The sequence below is a fragment of the Pelophylax lessonae genome, assembly GCF_965119305.1.
Source record: "Pelophylax lessonae genome assembly, chromosome: 10".
Classification (NCBI taxonomy): domain Eukaryota; kingdom Metazoa; phylum Chordata; class Amphibia; order Anura; family Ranidae; genus Pelophylax; species Pelophylax lessonae.
The window spans coordinates 183,384,335-183,397,944 of record NC_138777.1 but is presented as its reverse complement, the minus strand read 5'-3'; the positions used below and the strand labels follow the sequence as shown (position 1 = coordinate 183,397,944).

Below are 13,610 nucleotides of genomic sequence, written 5' to 3'. Positions count from 1 at the left end.
CTCTTTAATACTGTAAGCTAGCGAGTCATCAAGTACTGTAAATAGCATTCATCACTACATAATTATTTGCAAATGGAAAGGAGAGGAGATTGCACAATTAGATTGTAATGTTCTTGGTCAGATTATAGTGTTAGACTCCAAGACCTGCATTAGGGACATAGGGCATATTCTTTGTCTAAATATCTTACTGTCCTATTGTGAAACAATCCGTTTGCCAAGTGGGTAGATTCACACTTTAATATACACATTTATATCTTTAAGGTGCTTGATGCCATCTTTCCGTTCACATCTTCTTGTGCTTCAAACCAAGAAAACTACAAATTTTCATGAGCATGAGATCCACAATTTCTTCCTCTTCTGATGCCTGTAACAATTCAAAGAATGTGAGTGATGTTAGATAGGGGTAATGTGACTTGAGAGCAATTTTTCATTTTTATATTACAACATAACTTAGTGATGGCCCAGTCATATACTGCATGATATACAAAATGTAGGTATACCAGTATGTCCTCCCATTAAAAAAAAGTGCTGCAGCACCAAATTTTTAATGCATCTTCACTTACAAATCTGCACCAGATTGAATATCTTCATATTTTTATATATCTCTGTGAACTACATAATACACTGACTTTTCTGGACATTGCTTGGATTAAATTTATCAGTGTCTACTAAAAATATTTTTTTGAGTTTTCCACATTTTTTATTGTCACATGAATAGGATTATGATTTGATCATTATCACAGATAGTTTTGGCGCTACACCAGATATTTACAGTGGGGGGAAATAATTATTTGATCCCCTGCAGATTTTGTAAGTTTGACCACTTACAAAAAAATGAAGGATCTATAATTTTTATCATAGGTGTATTTTAAATGATCGAGACAGAATATCAACTAAAAATCCAGGGAAAAAAAACACATAAAACAAATGTTAAAAATTGAGTTGCAGTTCGGTGAGTAAAGTAAGTATTTGATCCCCAAACAAAACATTACTTAGTACTTGCTGGATAAATCCTTGTTGGCAGGAACAGAGGTAAGATGTTTCTTATAGTTGGTGACCAGGTTTGCACACATCTCAGGAAGGATTTTGGTCCACTCTTCTTTACAGATCTTTTCTAAATCCTTAAGGTTTCTAGGCTGTCTCTTGGCAACTTGAAGTTTTAGCTCCCTCCATACATTTTCTATAGGATTAAGGTCTGGAGATTGGCTATGCCACTCTATGACCTTAATGTGCTTCTTCTTGAGCCACTCCTTTGTTGCCTTGGTGGTATGTATTGGATCATTGTCATGCTGGAAGACCCATCCATGACCCATCTACAGTGTTCTGGCTAAGGGAAAAAGGTTCTTATCCAAGATTTTGCAATACATGGCCCGTTTATTGGCCCCTCAATGCGGCATAGTTGGTCTGCACCTTTAGCAGAGAAACAGCCCCAAAGCATAATGTTTCCACCTCTGTGCTTGACTGTAGTGATGGTGTTTTTAGGGTCATAGTCAGCATTTTTCTTCCTCCAAACACTGCGAGTACCCCTCCTCAAGAACATGTACAGTCATGCCAATGAACATCTAAATGATTCAGAGAAGGATTGGGAGAAAGTGCTGTGGTCAAATGAGACCAAAATTGGTCTCTTTGGCATTAACTCGACTCGCCGTGTTTGGAGGAAGAAAATGCTGACTATGACACTAAGAACACCATTTCTATAGTCAAGCACAGAGGTGGAAACATGATGCTTTGGGGCTGTTTCTCTGCTATAGGTACAGGCTGACGCATAGAGGGGCCAATGGACGGGGCCATGTATTGTAAAACCTTGGATGAGAACCTTCTTCCCTCAGCCAGAACACTGTAGATGGGTCATGGATGGGTCTTCCAGCATGACAATGACCCAAAACATACCACCAACGCAACAAAGGAGTGGCTCTCCTGAAACTTTGAGTTGCGAAGAGACAGCCAAGAAACCTTAAGGATTTAGAGAAGATCTGTAAAGAATAGTGTACAAAAATACCTGGTCACCAACTACAAGAAACGTCTTACCTCTGTGCTTGCAACAAGGGTTTCTCTACCAAGTACTAAGTCATGTTTGGCTTGGGGATCTAATCAGGGATCAAGTCCTGGAAAGAAAATGTGGGAACTCACCCAAGATTCCCTCCCCCACCTCAAAAATAAATAAGTGTATGTGTATATATATATATATATATAATGCATACTCCTTTTTTAACAAATAAAGTGAAACATCGACTTCAATACAACCAGTCTGCCAATAGATGGATTGAAATTTGTCAAGTTCCTGCTGAACTGGCTGAATTTTAATCCATCTGTGGCCGGCCTTATAATAGAGATAGACCTTATAATAGATAGAGACTACAAGTAGCTGGGTTAATACATATTACGCATGCCAGCTGTGGTAAGACTGGAAATCCCATCATGGCTGTGTCTTTCAGTATCTCATGGGATTTGTAGTTTCACCACAGCTAGAGTGGAAAATCTTTCAACCCCTGGTTTACAACTGGACCTAGGCCTAAGGAGATAGGTTGAAGTCAACCCATCTCCCAAGAAGCTGCAGGATTGATCAGGAACACAGACCAACCTGGGGGTGGTCCAAAGAAACACTTCATCTTTACTGGCTGCCTGCACCTGGGAAAGGCAACCAACTGAAGAGGACAAAGATGGTGGAGCAGAACCCTGTCAGAACTATTAGGACTAAAAATGGAATTATATAAAGGCCATACGTATTATGTTATACATATAGAAATGCTGAGCAGCCTAACATCCATTTTGTTTTGGGGTGACAGAAAGTTCATGTTCTTTTAAGCAAATGTCTTTTTTTGTTTTTCTTTAAGTCGTAAATAATGAGGCCCTTTTTACATATTTTCAGATAAGAGGTCACGGTGTGGAGCCAGACCAGGTTCTAATGAGGATGGTATGATGTCAGCCTTTGAGTTTCACAATGAACAATAGTTCAGTATATTTTTTTAGGTTCATTTAAAATATGTTTAAGGAGACATTATTAATTATAGTAATTGTTTCAGCAACAATATATTTATGTCATTGATATAGTAAGTGTGAACTTTAAATACATATAATGTTGGGTAGATATGTACACTATATACTTTTCTTATGTGTAAAGGACTTTTGTGTCTTGAAATACATTACTTCATTCTCAGGTATGTGAAGGAGGGGTATTCTAAAAAAAAGGCTGTAGTCGTAAACTTTATTCAAGCAACCATAAATCCTACACTCTAGACTCTAAGGCTGGCCATACATGATACAATTTTCTTTCAGTTTTCTGTCAGATTATCTTGAAATTTATCTTCAAGTATGTAGTACGAAGGCCTGCCTAATTGGATACATGTGAATGTTGTGTTTAGCTTTTACCTCACATTATGTGGTTTGTGGTAGATCTGACAGAAAATTGTACAACAAAAGTTGAACATGTATGGCCAGCCTTAGTCTTGACAATATGACATGGTCTATGGGATTTTGCTCTTTCTACCAGACTTAGGTCAAAAGGTTATCTTTGGGAAAACAATGAAATTAAATTCAATGTCCCAAATTTGATTGTAATACAACACTGCCCTCTGGTGATTGCTTAATTTTGTGTCCGAGTTATCAAAATCTTAGGAAAAAAGCCCCTTTGTGACGTAATGGACCTATGGAAATCAGATCCCCGCCTACATTTCATGTAGCATAAAGTTTCAAGTCAGTTAGAGGGAAGGAGAAAATTGAATAGATCGTGAAAGGAATAAGAGGCTTTGAAGGGAGCTCTGGAATACTGATGGGTGACATTTGATCCTGAAGCCAGGACAGCGTGACATCCCATACAACAGAAAAAGAACTTTGTTTTGGTAAAGTATACAATTCTATTTTTCTACAGGCATTTGATTTGCCTTATTCATATACACCTAACTGAACCATTCTAACACCTAAACTGTTAGCATCAAGATTTGAATTTAGATCATTCTAACTGCAGTATGATTGGTTTAATTTTTCTTATCTTGGAATTTTAAGCTAATTTTGGCTTTAGTAAATGGTTCAGTTATGAATGTATTTTTTATAGCAGATTAACTGAATAGAAGTTTATTTTACCAAAACAATCTGGACTTTAACAAGTCTCAATGCATGGTGTAACAATTTGTATCCATGCAACTTTATTTAAAACATTGGCATTATGAATATCTGTTGGCTGAGAGAAGTCACGTGTCAAATCTGTCATATTGGTTGCCATCTTTTGTGTCCTCTTGGTAGACTATTAATCATATTCTAGAAATTATAGTTTATAGTTACCTTGCTATTCTGAAATAATATTCTTTGATAATAATTCTTATATTACCTGTTTGATACATTTTATTGAATTTTATTCTAAATTTTGTGTTGATCACCAATTATATTTTTGACATTTTATTGTACACTGAAGTATTTAATAAATATATATATTTTTGCACAGAATTGTATTTTTCTTATCTTCAGATTAGCGTCACTTACAACGATCTCGTATTTTTGTTGATTTATGGAAATAAGTTGAGAATCTCCTTACTTACAGATCTTTGCTTATTTGCATAAATAGACACTGTTTATCAGAGCAGTATAAACATTCTGACAACCCAGTGTTATGTCACTAAAACAGCAGATAACGTCAGGACAATGTTGAATTCACTGTGCGAGTAAGCATGTGTTTTGGATTCACTCTGCGGGAGACTATCTGATTTGAAGAGTACCCAGCAATTAGGTATCAGGGGAAAAAACATTGGGGGGAACTGTAGGTGAGTACCACTTTAACGGGTTTACTACTTTTTTTTAACAATCATGCTCTCCACCAGGTGTTTCTTTTTGCTCCAGATAAGCAAAAGGAAGGTGGAGAGAGGTCTAATTTAAATAGTGTCAGATTCAAACTATACCTAAGGCTTGTACTATTGTTGAGGAATCGATTCTGAAGAATTTGATAATTCTTTCACTACCGCAAAGACATGTATGTATGACCATGTAAATGTATGTTCCTAAACTAGTTGGCATTTCCCGAGAAAAATTGCTGATTATTTCCTGAATGATTTCTGTTGAATCACATCATATCCTCTGTGTATATACTGTATGTATGTTTATGCCTCTACTGTTTTTAGCCTACCTGGTGATTCTTCTGCTCCTCACTGAATGCAACCAAGATAACTGATATGAAGAGATTCAGTACCACAAAAGTCATGAAAATAATGCACGATCCAACGACAAATGAGCCTAGCACAGGGTTATAATCCAACACCTGGCAATGAAAGTAAAGCAAAATATTACATCACATGGCTTTCAAAAATTACAATATTTAGACAGATTTTATTTGAATAAACATCGGTGGAGATTTACTAAAACAGGAGCCCTCAGAATCTGGAGCAGCTGTGCATGGTAGCCAATCAGCTTCTAACTTAGGCTTGTTTAATTAAGCTTTGACACTAAAACCTGGAAGCTGATTGGTTTCTATGCAGAGCTGCACCAGATTGTGCATGCTCCAGTTTTAGTAAATTCCCCCCATTATTTTATTGTTGAGGCTTGATTTCCCATCTCTAGGTTTTAGTCACTTGCTACAAAGTTACCGACCCTTTGTTGCTCTTCCTGGTGGTACCCAGCTGCACCTCTACTATACCTCGTACCTAGTATAAAGTAGAAATTTACTATAAACAAAACTGTAAGATGCGGGAAAACAGAGTCTAGTTTCAGAACAATTTAATTCCAATGCACATGAACAGGAGTTACATCATCCATGACCACCCAGTAGCTGAACAGCGGGTGCACCAAACCCTGAAAAAGCAACAGAAAAGATAGTGTCAATGGACGGAACAGTGGGAGACAGCTCTGAACTGTCATTACTGGAGAAGGGTCCAAAGAAGGGGGGGGCTGCCATAATATGTAAGTATGTTGTGCATACCGCCTATTATGGCAACATTTGCCTTTTCTCGGCCATGCTACAGTTCTGCTTTAATGCCCCCACAGCTCATCAACTTAAATGATCTTCATTATTCAGAACATTCATAAAATCCGAGACGACAGCAAACTAATGAAGGCCCCTTGAAACTTCTTTAGGGAATGGGAGCCTTGACTGCTGGAAGCATGGCATCACTGTGGGTGTGAACCTAAAAGGGAAGTTGAGTAGCTCCCTTAGGATTGGCTGCAAAGACCTGAGGTGAATGAGTGGAGCCTGAACTTTAGGAAAAGGCTATGCTGGGGCACGTCCAACTGTTCTGAGGAGATTCAGCTGTCACAAGAGTTGACCACCTTGCCTCCCATTGTGATGTTTTGTCACAGCTTTATTGACAGTTTTGACCTTGCCAGCAATTGATGTTGCTTTAAGGGCTATGCCCTCAAGTTAAACTCTGGGGTCAGTCTAATGCCTGTTTGGCACTGATGGTAAGGACGGGCCTCTTAGACTATGTGAGTTTATGTTTTATGGGTGCTCATGGTATAACTGTGACTGGCATTGTTGTGTGATACATTTGGAAAGTTGTTACTTTTGCGAAGTTCAATAAATCTGTGGCCTTGCCCTATTTCCAAAATAACCAGCTTCTGTGTCTTTTTGGGGGGCAAGGTATTGGTTTATCAGTTGGTCGTAAATGAGCCTACACTTCTCAGCAGTCATGAATCCTAGCTTAGAAATCCTTTATGTTGGGTATTTCACAATATTTCTTAGTTTACAACTTTCTGGCCTCTAGGCAACTATTTTCTTGTGAGTATCTAAGTAAACTTTACAGTTCCCCAGAATTTAAAAAATGTAGGTATTAACAGATTAGCACGTGTCCTAAATCCCTGATAATCAGACTACCCTCCCCTACTACATAACCCTTTCAAATTTTGCTACTTTTACAGTTCTTACAACCATAAACTGATCTACGTGACCGAATTTTCATTTAATTCTGGTCTATTCCACACTGCCCATTCTTGTAAAATGGCAATGGGACTTCTCTAGTAACTAAACACTAGAGGACTGGTCAATAGTTTGGTTTACAATAGTGAAGCAATCAACAAACATGACCTCCATTGATTCTGGCTATAAGACTTTAATGTGATAGTATTGGGTTCCAGCCTAAATCAGAGAAGCTGATCTGTTAAGGGAAAAGTACAATTAGGTTAATTTACTAAAGGCAAATATACTGTGCACTTGTAGTGCACAGTTATTTGCCTTTAGTAAATCAACCCCATTGGATTTAGCAAATCAACCCTATTTAGTATATTTTTGGATATTATTGCAGTGTTTACCTTAAAAAAGTTTTTGACAGGACTCTTACATTTTTGAACCATTGTTTTTCTATTTTTTTTTCCAATAAAAGTTTTATTGAGTTTTATTGGCAAATAACATAATGACTATACATATGTAAATATTAACCACTAGAGGAAGTTTGGTGCATTTACTCTCTCTTGATATTAAGTATCAGCCATGAGGTGAGCAAATTTTAAAAAGTTAGCTGACTCGCAAGCTGATCTGTTTTACATTAAAGTGAAGCAGGTCCTATTTGTTGGTGGGAGATGTGCCTCCACAATGAAAATAATCCAGAAAATTCTAATATTGAGCCAGTAAAGTACTCCTCCAATCATTTTTATCTCCAATCAAAAAGCATGGTTGCTAACAATACCTCCTCATAGTTGAAAATCCCCAGCTGAAGGCTGACCATAGTCTTTGCTGAATCAAACACAGTTTTATATGAGTTGAGCTTCCATCCGAATATCAGATTACACTAAAACCAGAACAGAACATACAGATATAATTGAATATTAAAACTATATAAAGAACTGCAAAATGTAATATTTCATGTGTCTGATCTTTCAAGGTAGATATTGAATAATGTGAATAATAATAATAATTCATCTGCTGGCTTTGTACTCAAAGTGCCAGTGCTGTAAAGAAACTTCTCATCGAAATGTGCAAAATAACTCATATAAAAATACAATTCTTATATCTTATTACAATACAGCATTAAAATAATACTGATACTGGGTATTGTAACCAAAAACACCAGTGCTGCAAATAATGCAAAATTGTGAAAAAATTTCCAAAAATGCAAAAATATATAAAAATGTCTCATTTATGCAAAATGAAAAACAAGTTGAAGGTTCCACATCCCAATTATAGTAAGAACAAAAATTGGAATAGTGTGGGGCATAGGTCAGGACTTTTTAGGTACCGTCTAAGACCAATAATAGTAATGTAGTATTAATACAAAAATTTGTATAAAAACACTTTATTTATTATATATTTCTCAAAAGAGAAAAAGGGGAAAAAATACAAAAGGACAAGGGAACAATTGATCTATACAAAGAATCGATAGTGGAAAATAAAACCATCACATAGATACATAATCCTCATAAATTAGCAATGGAACCTCCAGGAAGTACAGCTGGGCCAGACTGATCCGGTACCAGTCAGGTATTTCCTTGGGTGTACCGTAACCCACCACCCTACATGTTTCGGGGTACGAACCGCTTCTTCAGGGGTACAGGGGTGCAAATAGATGTTTCAAGAGGATAACTGTAGGATAATTGAAACAAATTTTAGTTTAAATCACATGATATCATGTCTATATGATATAATGTGATTTATATGTATGGTGACTATAATTTGTTTGGTTTTTAAACAAAATATATTGTTAATCACATGTTATATGTTACCCGTAGTGAAATTGTCTTGTAACTAAAATTTGTTTCAATTATCCTACAGTTATCCTCTTGAAACATCTATTTGCACCCCTGTACCCCTGAAGAAGCGGTTCGTACCGCGAAACATGTAGGGTGACGGGTTACAGTACACCCACCTTATCCCTTTGTATTTTTTCCCCTTTTTTTCTTTTGAGAAATTTATAATAAATAAAGTATTTTTATACAAATTTTTGTATTAATACTACATTACTATTATTGGTCTTAGATGGTACCTAAAAAGTCCCGACCTATGCCCCACACTATTCCAATTTTTGTTCTAGGTTAAACAATAATCAATTCAGTGACAATGTAAAAATAAAAATACAATTTGGTGACGTGATTTTTATATATTAGTGTCCATTACAGAACAAAATCAGTGTGTCCAGTGATATCCGCTGTGCAAATGTTATCAAATTCCACAGTGACCCCATGCCGTTTTTTTCATTTTTTTTTTATTACCTGCATTTTTTTTACATTCAGCTGTCAGTGGGGAAACCCACTGACAGCTGATGAGTCATCGGTTGTTAAGGACGCTTCCTGGCCTGCTCCTTAACCACTTGCTGACCAGCCACTGCGGATATACGGCGGCAGGTCTGCAGGTTCCTGCGAATGGCCGTACCTGTACAGCGCTTTGCGGGAGCAATCATGGGGGCGCACTTACCCCCCCCCCCCCCCCACAGTTAGAAAACATCTCCTAGGCATACATTTTACCCTTTGAATGCCCCTGGGTTAACCCCTTCCCTGCCAGTGTCATTACTACAGTAACAGTGCATATTTTCTACCCTGATTACTGTAGTAAGGTCACTGGTCCCCCCAAAAGCATCAAAAATGGCAGTTAAGTGTCTGATGTAAAATTACATAAATATTTCCCCTAGTTTGTAGACCAATCAAAATATGCTTATTGGGTTTTTTTTACCAAAAATATGTAGCAGAATACAAATTGGCTTAAAATTAGGATTTTTTTTATTGGGAATGTTATATAGCAGAAAGTGAAAAATATTGTTTTCTTTTCTTTTACAGAATTGTCGCTCTTTTATTCGTTTATAGCGCAAAAAATAAAAATCGCAGAGGTGATGAAATACCATCAAAAGAGAGCTCTATTAGTGCGAAAAAAGGACATCAATTTTATTTGGGTACAGCATCGCAGGACCGCGCAATTGTCAGTTAAAGTAACACAGTGCCCACCTGCAAAAAATGGCCTGGTCATTAAGGGGGAAAGGCTTCCGGTCCAGAAGAGGTTAACAACCAGCTATTATTCTTCAGACAGAATTCCAATTGTTCTGAAAATTTGGAATTCCTTAGAAAAAAAAAACCTAACAAATTTTTCAGTTCTGTACAAGTCTCACTCATCCAAAGTCACATCAAAATCGTGTCTATTTAATAGAGGTGCAACTTTTATGTGCATTTGAGGGGTTACTTTGAGGTTTATGGCCCTTAAAGCAGAGTTCCACCCCCATAACCCCCCCCCCCCCCAGAAAAACGACTATAGCTGCTGATTTTTTTATATTAGGACACTTACCTGTCCTGGAATCTAGCGATGTCAGCACTCCAGCAGTTTCCATTGGCTCTCGAGTGCTGCCACTGCCTTTGTCTGTAAGGCTTCACTGCCGGTTCCCTACTGCGCATGCGCGAATCATGCTGCATCATTTCTGAATGGCCCGGTGGTGGGGGAAGATTGAGGGGGGGGCCGAACTTTTTGAGTGATCGCGCCGTGATCTCCCAGAAGTGGGGACAGGTAACCTCTGTAGTTTATGTCTAATGTTAAATTATCAGACTATAGTTGACTAGTGTTTCTATAAGGACTATAGACCAGTCTTTCTCCTACTGCACACATTTGTTTGTCTTTACTCTTGTAGATATCACACAGGCTTCACTTGATGGTTCAGCAAAACAGAAGTAATAGAATACAGCATACTCACGGCAATGGAATAGGCTAGAAACATAATTACGATGACGGTGATAAATCCAGAAATGTCACCCCAGGCCCTGCGCAGAGTTGCAGTGATCATGTTCAGTTTTGGGTTCAATCTCAGCAGATGCCACAGCTTGACAGTTGATAGGAGCACTAGGAAAGCTATGAGGTAGCCCAGGGCTGCATCTGCAGCAGCCGTTTCATTAAAACTTACAAACCTGCAGAACATTAAAGCAAAAAGACATATTATTCTTAATTTTGTAAAAAGAGAAGCATGGAAAATAAAATGTCAACATAAATTGGTGTAGCACCCTACAGGTAGGTGCTAGGTAAATGTATAGTGGGCCTTGTCTCCTTGTCAGGGCTGTGATTTGTTAGGTAGGGTGTCAGGGCTTCCAGATGTGCCTGCTGAAGGGAGAAGTATCCCCACTGGCTTCTGTGAGAGGCTTCTCATAGGGCAGTGTGGGAAGCCCAATCAGGGGACACATCCCAGCTTGTAACTACCCCAGAAGGCAGATTAGGCTGCAAAGAATTCTCTGAGTGGGTAAAAGTTTGGGGGAAGTGCGTGACAGGTTGTCTTTGGCGGGAGCAGAGTCCCAGGAAGGAGAGTGCGGCTGTCTCTCCTCTTGTTCTCTCGCCTGAGAATCCAGAAAGTGCTGAATTGAGCTGAGGGGATCCGGTGTGCCAAGAACCTGCGGAGGGAGAGAGGGGTCCAGTCCCAGGAAAGCCTACACAAGTCGTTAGTACTGCGGATTGCCCCTGGGGTCTGCCTAGAGTCAGAGGGGACCACTCTGGGAGAGGTTCTGGGATCCAGTGTCAGCTAGCGGTAAAGGGGGTACCTAGGTGGAGGACCCTGGAGTTGTAAAGGGGGTACATAGTCAGTGGACCCTGAAGAGTTCCAGGTCAAAGGGGGCACCTGCAGTCTGGGCCCTGAATTGTGCAGAGCATATCAGTTACAGTGACAGTTACACAGAGTTTTACAATATACTACCTCAAGCTATAACAAGCGGGGGAAAGTATCTGGTGATTTACATGGCACAACATGATTAGGAGTTCTACACTTCTCAGTCTTGGATCTACAGGACTATAAGTCGGGATTCAACACTTCATCTGTTATACAGTGTTCTAACAGACAGTGAGCGTTGCCTGGCGCCGGCTGGCGTCAAGGAAGCGCCAACGGGCATTTTTGGAGGAAAGTCCCAATTGTAATTAGTTAAAGCCTCAAGGAGTATCCCACTATTTCTCTTCTCCCATCCCCTTTATTTCAATAAAACTACAAAACAAAGATGCCGGAGTTGTCGCTACTTCAGTTGTCACACCCAGGGACTCAGCTCACAAGGGCTGGAAAGGATTCCAGTTCTAATGGCAAACCCACATCAGGCCATAGGCCTGGAAACCTTGCTACATTAGATTAGCATTTTTGTTACTTTGTATTCCACAGTAACAGCCATATTTTATTAGTAACCGACAACCTATACATATTTTGCCAGTATACATTGTTATCTATGATCTTACAATAATGGTAACTTGTGAAGGCATAAATAGCTGGCGGATTATTAGGTTGTGCACACAATAGTTTTGGTACAGACCAGGGGCGTAACTACAGGGGTTGCAGGGGTTGCAATTGCACCTGAGCCCCATGCTCCAGGGGGCCTGTATGACACCCTTGTACACCTGGAAAGGAGGGGCGGCACGGGCAGCATGTAGAGAAATCACTGTCCTCCTTTTTCCTCTTGTAGCTGCAGGAGGAAAATTGAGGAGATTGGTTCCTCTGTATGCTGCCCCCACCGCTCCTCCTAACCCGTTCACTTGTGTTCTGCTGTCTCTGGGCCCCTGTGTGCTCCCCTGGTCCCCCCTCCCCACTGTGCTCCCCCTCCCCCACTGTGCTCCCCCTCCCCCACTGTGCATACCTCTCCTCTCCTGCCAGCTGCTGCAGGGGATGTGTCACAACAGAGAACCAGGAAGGGGTCGGTAAATATGTAATTTACCAGCTCCTTCCTTTTCTGAATGGACAGAGTCATATTCAGTGACAGTGTAAAAATATAAAAAAAAATGATAACAAATAATACAATAAAAATACCAAAAAATAAAAACTACTGACTCCAGTGGGTGAACTTCCAGGATCGCAAAGGTCACACTTGCAACTGGGCCCTGGCAGTCCACCACCCTGGGGAGGCCCCAAGATGGCAGCAAGGGGGCCCACTGCAGAACTTGTGAAAGGGTCCCGATGCAGGACCGTACTAAAAGGGCCCCGCAACAGGAGTAAAGAGCCCCAGGATCAGTGGGAAAAGCCCCAAGCTTGAAGGGAAGGGCCCTGGCCAGGGGGCCGGGGGGGGGGGGGCTTCTTAGTTTTTTGCACTAGGGCTCTGAAGGTTATACTGACTATACACTTGATGCTGTGTGTACAGTATTTTAGATGTGGTATAATATAGCCAGGAAAGCATGTGAAAGGGAGACAAGTGCTCCACCTGGTGGCTGCATATGCTAATACAAAACACTCATATACAGTAATTTACATTTGACTAATGCAAAAAATAAATAAATATATATATATATATATATATATATATATATATATATATATATATATCACAAGAATAATATCCTGACGTCATAGCACTAAAGCATTCCAGAGAGATAGGACAGACTGTCACAAGTCATAACTGTCATTGCACGACCTGAACTGGATGATTAAGCCGATGCAGCCCTCTTAAGATTGGGGAATCTTGCAACTGTATAAACACTATAAAACAAAAGGGCGCCAATGCCTAGTGCATTATTAACAGCACTTTATTACAGGATAAAAAGAGTGCATACTCACAAAAGTGGTAAAAGTGTTGCTTGTAAACCAAGAAACTGAAGCACTTTGCCCCTAATGGAACTCTTCTGGTTCAAGTGGATGTCAAAGTAACTTCTGACACATTTCAGGGGATGTACCATCTTCTTAAGCGCAAGCTCTGCAACCATTAGATATCTGCAAGATGCTTCGGTTCCTTGGTTTACATACAGCGCTGTTACCAATTTTGCCTTTGTAAGG

The 13,610-nt window shown here is 39.5% G+C and overlaps 1 protein-coding gene across 1 annotated transcript in view; it reads right to left on the bottom strand.

The window, feature by feature from the left end:
* Positions 1 to 210: 210 nt before the first annotated feature.
* The window catches only part of LOC309566016 (polycystin-1-like protein 2), a gene marked incomplete at its 5' end in the record, with an annotated part of 162,574 nt that continues 149,174 nt past the window's right edge, over positions 211 to 13,610 (bottom strand). The window contains 4 exons of the mRNA XM_082271035.1: positions 211 to 364; positions 5,114 to 5,245; positions 7,602 to 7,703; positions 10,581 to 10,791. Coding sequence (XP_082127161.1) covers positions 284 to 364; positions 5,114 to 5,245; positions 7,602 to 7,703; positions 10,581 to 10,791 — 526 coding nt within the window. The 3' untranslated portion in view covers positions 211 to 283. The remainder of the gene's footprint in view (positions 365 to 5,113; positions 5,246 to 7,601; positions 7,704 to 10,580; positions 10,792 to 13,610) is intronic.